A 7,500-nucleotide genomic window follows, 5' to 3' on the forward strand; every position below is an offset into this window, starting at 1 on the left:
AGGAGAGATTACTGATAACATTATTTATGAAAAGGCAAAAGCACTGTATGCTTACCTTGTTAAAAAGGAGCCAGGTATGTCAGTATACAAAGAAAAATAAACATTCAAAGCAAGCTGTGATTGGTTTGAAAATTTCAAGAAAAGGACTGGCATCCATACTATTGTGCAAGAGGGTGAGGCTGTGAGTTCCTATGTTAGGTCCACAGATATATTCGTTTCCGAATTTAAGAGGTTCATGGATTCCGAGTCTTACTGTGCGTCCACAGCAAGTGTTCAAGTGCAATGAGATTCGTTTTTTTTGAAAGATGATGCCCAGGAGGACCTTCATTACTGCAGAAGATAAGACAATTTCCAGTCACAAGCCAATGAAAAACCATCTAACACAGCTGATGTTTGCAAAACCAAACCTTTTCTGGTGTGTTACTCGGAGATTCCATGAGCCTTAAAAAGTATAAGGTGTAGAAGAAGCAACTAAACATTTTATAGAGATTAAACTATAAGGCTTGGGTGAGGTTTTGGTCCTTAGATAAAAAAGTACTTCATGGACTAGAACCTCCCACTCTAAGCTTTGTTACGTAAGGATAATGCTCCTTATCCGAATAGAGTTCCTGTCAGCCAACACCACTCTAATACTCCAACCCACGGATCAACAGGTGATCTCAAACTTCAAAATGTTTTACACATTAGCAACGTTCCAATGATGCTTCAAGGTCACTGAAGGGACCAACCTCACTTCACCCTCTGAGAGTTTTGGAAAAACATTTCCATATTCAGTGGGAAGGGGTCACCAACAGAACCCTTATTTCTGCAAGGAGGAAACTGGCTTGAATACAGTGGTGCATGTGATTTTGTGTGATTCGAACCCATCTAGGAGGCAGTTGACGATGAATTATATCGTGGGCAAGACAATGGGGTTGGAGGTGGACAAAGACAACATTAACGATCTTTTAGACAAACTTAGTGAGCAGCTGATGACCAAGGAGCTAGTGGAGTTGCATAAGCAGCAGCAACAAGAAGTTGTGGAGGAGATTTCATCTGAAGAGGATGAGGAACAGAACGATAAATCTCTCACTTCGAGTGAAATTAGGGAGATGTTAAGAATGTGGGACACACTACAAAAGTTTGTAGGGAAACAGCACCCAGATAAGGCCTTAGCATGGTGACCAGCGAATCAATTTACTGAAAATGCTATGTTGCAATTCCATACAACTTTAAATATTAGCAAAAAGTCTATCTATATACCAAGGCACTTCCCCCAATTTTGGGGGGTAGCCGACACCAACAATGAAACAAAACAAAAAGGGGACCTCTACTCTCTATGTTCCTTCAGCCTAATCAGGGACTCAACCGAGTTCAGCTGGTACTGCTAGGGTGCCACAGCCCAACCTCCCACATTTCCACCACAGATGAAGCTTCATAATGCTGACTCCCCTACTGCTGCTACCTCCGCGGTCATCTAAGGCCCCGGAGGAAGCAGCAGGGCCTACTGGAACTGCGTCACAATCGCTCGCCATTCATTCCTATTTCTAGCACGCTCTCTTGCCTCTCTCACATCTATCCTCCTATCACCCAGAGCTTTCTTCACACCATCCATCCACCCAAACCTCGGCCTTCCTCTTGTACTTCTCCCCTCAACTCTTGCATTCATCACCTTCTTTAGCAGACAACCATTTTCCATTCTCTCAACATGGCCAAACCACCTCAACACATTCATATCCACTCTAGCCGCTAACTCATTTCTTACACCCGTTCTCTCCCTCACCACTTCGTTCCTAACCCTATCTACTCGAGATACACCAGCCATACTCCTCAGACACTTCATCTCAAACACATTCAATTTCTGTCTCTCCATCACTTTCATTCCCCACGACTCCGATCCATACATCACAGTTGGTACAATCACTTTCTCATATAGAACTCTCTTTACATTCATGCCCAACCCTCTATTTTTTACTACTCCCTTAACTGCCCCCAAAACTTTGCAACCTTCATTCACTCTCTGACGTACATCTGCTTCCACTCCACCATTTGCTGCAACAATAGACCCCAAGTACTTAAACTGATCCACCTCCTCAAGTAACTCTCCATTCAACATGACATTCAACCTTGCACCACCTTCCCTTCTCGTACATCTCATAACCTTACTCTTACCCACATTAACTCTCAACTTCCTTCTCTCACACACCCTTCCAAATTCTGTCACTAGTCGGTCAAGCTTCTCTTCTGTGTCTGCTACCAGTACAGTATCATCCGCAAACAACAACTGATTTACCTCCCAGTCATGGTCATTCTCGCCTACCAGTTGACTATAAATAGGTACCATCCTTGTTAAAGTTGAATGTAAGAGTAGGAAAAAAAAAGACAAGAAAATGTCCAAAAAGCATAAATTAAGTGATGCGGTTAGTGATGAGAGAGAACTCCCAATATTTTACAGGAAGGTCTCATGGAGGGAAATTCTCCCACCAAGCAGTAACACCCTCCTCTTCCCCTCACGTTTCTCTCACGCAAGCAACGAATCTCCTCAATGGTAAAGTGCGAGTTAAGTTGTCAATATTTTTCTATTTCTTATTGTGAATGATTCCACTGATTTCTGTTAAGGGTTATCATAACAAACATTTAAAAATAAGTGTATGTTGCATTTATAGACATAGAGAATGCATCACATTGTGTATTTCCTTTATTTCTAAATGGAAAATTGTTTTGGTTTACTAACGTACCACTGTACTTCATATCACAAATGCAGGGTTTTCCCCACAGAACCATCTTGATACTAAATTACTTTGCAAGTTCCAGCATCCACCATATGACACATATTCCATATATCAAATCAAAGCCTATATAAACTTGAACCACAACGAAATTGTATTCTTACATAACTCTCACTGCCTATGATATCGACTCGAACCAGAGAAAAATCAAATACAGGTACTGCACAGTTCTGAATATTCAGATAAAAATTAGTTTTAAACATGTTTATAAAAAAACAGGCGTATACCAAAAAACTATTACTTAAACAATATTCACTTACCTTTATATTTTGAATTTTAGTCAAAGTATGCCAAGAAACTACTACTTGAATTATATTCACTTACCTTTATATTTAAATTTAACTCAAAATTAACAGGACTCAAGATACTCTACTGCTTAAATTATATTCGCTTACCTTTATATTTTAAATCTAAGTCAAAATTAACAGGAATGGAGCAATTTCCAACTTGCGACATTCAAATTAAACAAGCTGTGATGATTTTGAAGTCAGCTTTCAGGCTAATAGTGTACTTACCAAACTAGGATCCCAATAATCTTTAACTAGCTGAATAAAGAGCAAACAGATTAATTTGTTAATTCATATAATTACCCCATTTTCATAGCTATCCTTTACCATGGCCTTGTCCTTTGCTTTTTCCACAACAATCTGTTGATCCTGAAGTGTTAATCCATCCAACTTATTCAAAACATCATCACAATCTTCTGTGGGGCCAGTGAACCTAAGAAAAGCAAATCCATTGCGTCCACGCCACGTTATGTCTACAGGCTTTACATCTCGGTCTTGTAATGAATCTTTAAGCTCACGGACCCTGAAAAAAAAATTTCCTTAATGAATGGTAATGGATAAGATCATGTTCTGTAACACACGATTCAGATTTGCCAAATTAAAACAGGGTAAAACAAATATACACAGTATAAGGAATAAACCACATACTGTACTGTATAGAAAATTGCTAACAAAATTAACTTATACAGTACCCTGTAATACCTGTCTTCAAGTCAATTGAACATACATCATTTCCAAATTTCTGTTACTCTCCTTGAATAATAAATCTAAAAATAAAATCCAATTTGCATCATTTCATCCCACCTTACATCAGTCTCCAGGTCATAAAATAACAATTAAATACAGAACTGTACTGTAATTCAAAGGGAAACTTATAAAAGTATCTGATTTTCATAAAATGACAGCAGGTTGTAAGTACTTTTTAGTGTTCACAACACTAATAGAAAACCTTCAAATTTCTTTATAGGGCAAAAAAAAAAAATAAAACCTGTGGAAAACTTACTTATGTAAAGTCTCTTGGAACCAATTAATGACGTACGGCAGGGTACTATTATATATGAGTCATACAAAAGTAAAAGCAACTTTCCAACTCTATTACAGAATTAAAATTAAAGGCATCATATAAACACTTACAACCATTAGAAAATCTTTTGGGAAAAAAACAAATAATTGCAGGTTACAACAATAAACCATAATAATTACAAGTTGAATTCAGAGTTACCAGCCATGTACTTGACATTTTAGCTAATTCTGTACAATAGCATACTCTTGCAAAGTATTTCCTCTCTATTTCACGGCCTCAGTGCATTGCGCGTTTTTGGATATACATGTGTCTTAATCTCATGGATTTTCTGCTAAATCGCGCAACCCTGCGAGATAAGAGAGAGCGTAAATTCTAAGAGAAACAGCGAGTCGCCACTTCCCACCTTGTCTGTATTCAACGAGATCATACAAGGCAGGCTATTGGCTAAAAAGTGGGAGTCAACCAATGAGAGCATGGAGACTTGTATCCTGAGAGTTTATTGGCCATGGAGCATAGTACCAACTCACAGCATCTCGCCCTTTAGCGTCTTATGACTGCGTATCGGTTGTATTTACTGCATGTTTTAGTTGGATTTTATATTTGTTTCAAGCATTACGATGCCGACCAAACACTTTTCTCTTTTTAAGGCTTCTGGTATTGAGCCTATGAAGAAAATGAAAATGCTGACCATAGTTGAAATGTTGAAACTTTTGTACATGTTGAAAGAAGGCAAAAGTTTCGCGGTGGTAGGATGCTATTACAACTTAAGAGTTCACTGTTCGCCACCATCAAGAAACATGAGAAAAAATATCAAGACTGCATCCATGACTTTCAACAGAGCAGTGAAGAGAGTGAGTACTCCCCACAATAAGATGGTAGTAAGGGTGGAATCAGCTTAAAGCTTGCATTTGCTCGCAGTAATCAGCATCATCACCTTCATCGTCATTTTTACTCCACAGCCAATTCATTGTCATAGTCATCATTCAAGACAGGCAGAATATCTTTAACAGTCAGTAGAACCTCATACTGAGAGAGAGAGAGAGAGAGAGAGAGAGAGAGAGAGAGAGAGAGAGAGAGAGAGAGAGAGAGAGAGAGAGAGAGAAAATTAAGAGTGTCTTATGATTAAATAACTTTTAATAATGTTAAACTGCTTATAAACTGTTTATTATTATTATTATTAATACTTGCCAAGCTACAATCCTAGTTGGAAAAGCAGGATGCTATACCGTAAGCCCAAGGGCTCCATTAAGGAAAATACCCCAGTAAGGAAAGGAAACCAGGAAAAGTAAAATATTCTAAGAACAGTAACAACATTAAAATAAATATCTTCTCAATAAGCTATAAAATCTTTAACAAAACAAGAGGAAGAAAAATAAGATAGAATAGTGTGCCCGAGTGTACCCTCAAGCGAGAGAACTCTAATCCAAGACAGTGGAAGACCATGGTACAGAGGCTATGGCACTACCCAAGACTAGAGAACAATGGTTTGATTTTGGAGTGTCCTCTTAGAAGAGCTGCTTACCATAGCTACAGTCTCTCCTCTACCCTTACCCAGAGGAAAGTAGCCACTGAACAATGATAGTGCAGTAACCCCTTAGGTGAATAAGAATTGTTTGGTAATCTCAGTGTTATCAGGTGTATGAGGACAGAGGAGAATATGTAAAGAACAGGCCAGACTATTTGGTGTATGTGTAGGCAAAGGGAAAATGAACCATAACCAGAGAGAAGAATGTAATATATTACTACCTGGCCAGTCCAAGGACCCCATAACTCTCTTGTGGTAGTTTCTCAATGGGTGGCTGGTGCCCTGGCCAACCTACTACCTTTACTGTATGTACTGTACACAAAGAAAATTTTCATAAATATGAAAGTTTTTACTATTTAATACTATTGTATGTAAGGGTGTGGGAAAATTTAATACAGATAGAGGGTGGTTTAAATATTAACAAGGGGGAGGTTTATAAAGGTTTAAAATATATGTAAATAATAAAGTAAATACGGCGTCACTACTTCGCAGATTTTCACATATTGTGGGAGTGGCTAAAACCAAGTATCAACAGTAGATTAGCGTTAGCTACATAGTCTACCCTCCTTCCCCAAGGATTCTCTAACAACATATTTAACAATACACTATTGACCAACTGATATTGTCTTACAAAAGAATGCATGGGAAATTCACTTGAATGAGGTGTGAAGCTCATGACAAAATTTCACAGCACACACTATCCATACATACTGTAGCTGTGGTGAACTGTTTATACCACATGATGAAATTAGAAGAAACACAAAATTGTAAGAAGCACCATTTTATTTCAGAGACATTTATCCAGAAGAATACAAAATAAACTCCCATAAATGTTTAATCTACTGAACTAGTATGTGTACACATGTAATCATATTCAGATATGAATCTATACTATGGGCTGTTATTTTCTTAAACTGCTAAACAATTCACTGAAATATTGTATGTGCAGCATGCGAGCTACAAAATATTTTGACTTCAATGTCGAAAAATTATCCAATGAATATGAAAAAGCAAACTTATTATCAAATGATCAAAATACAGTGCTTTTCATATATTTAGTACATTTAGGGCCGAATATAATTTTTATAATCATTTAATGTGGTGTTTTTCTAGGGTCTGGAACGAATTAGGCTATTTACATGTAAAAGGCGACTCTTTACACAAAAAAATCACTTCATGAAAGCCCTTACGGAACCAATTAATTTTGTGTTGCAAGGCATCACTTAATCATGGCTATCTATTGAGCCTAGCATCAAGATACCACACACTCTCCTTTTCCATCCTCAGTCTTTTGCTTCATCATAAATCATGAGTGTCCGTGATAGAATTATACGTTTACCTATAACAAAGGAAGTTTACTATGTGACTGTGTACTGTAGAATTATGACCTCTATATGCATTTTGAGAGAAGTATGTTAACCCAATGGCTGAGGGGAATAGTTTGGTTTTGTCCCTAGTAGAGAAGGGATATTCTTAATTCAATTGAGAAAGAGAGGTTGTCTTCAACTGAATCTGGTTACAAGTTTGGCAAGAATGAGCCTACAATTTAAGGGCCAAGGCCCCTTCCACAGCTAAAGTCAGTTTGATGATAAGTAGCAGAGATTTAGTAAAGTTGGAGGCAGCCTTCAACTTATAGAGGACAAGGTCATAAGCCTCCTAACTACAGTAGACCCCTGGGGTACAGCGTCCCCCATCTTACGTTTTTTTTCACGTTACGGTGTGGAATACGATGTTTTTTCGTCCCCTCGTTACGATATTTTCCCCACTTTACGGCATCGAATTCCAAAATTCAAACTTGGCGGTTTTTACGCGTACGACTGTACGAGTTACTCTCCTACCACCACACTTATTCGTCACTGCATACATCACTAAGAAGCTGGTCTGCTATTGGTCGGC

At 38.1% G+C, this 7,500-nt stretch overlaps 1 protein-coding gene across 6 annotated transcripts in view; it reads right to left on the reverse strand.

Moving 5' to 3' along the window:
* The window catches only part of lost (methenyltetrahydrofolate synthase domain-containing protein lost), a 362,666-nt gene that overhangs the window by 33,705 nt on the left and 321,461 nt on the right, over positions 1–7,500 (reverse strand). For 5 of the 6 annotated variants that reach the window (XM_068363769.1, XM_068363770.1, XM_068363771.1 and 2 more), the window contains one exon: positions 3,359–3,578. In XM_068363769.1, coding sequence (XP_068219870.1) covers positions 3,359–3,578 — 220 coding nt within the window. The remainder of the gene's footprint in view (positions 1–3,358; positions 3,579–7,500) is intronic. The other variant, XM_068363774.1, reaches the window with a different exon arrangement.

The sequence above is a fragment of the Palaemon carinicauda genome, chromosome 40, assembly GCF_036898095.1.
Source record: "Palaemon carinicauda isolate YSFRI2023 chromosome 40, ASM3689809v2, whole genome shotgun sequence".
NCBI classification, from domain to species: Eukaryota; Metazoa; Arthropoda; class Malacostraca; order Decapoda; family Palaemonidae; genus Palaemon; species Palaemon carinicauda.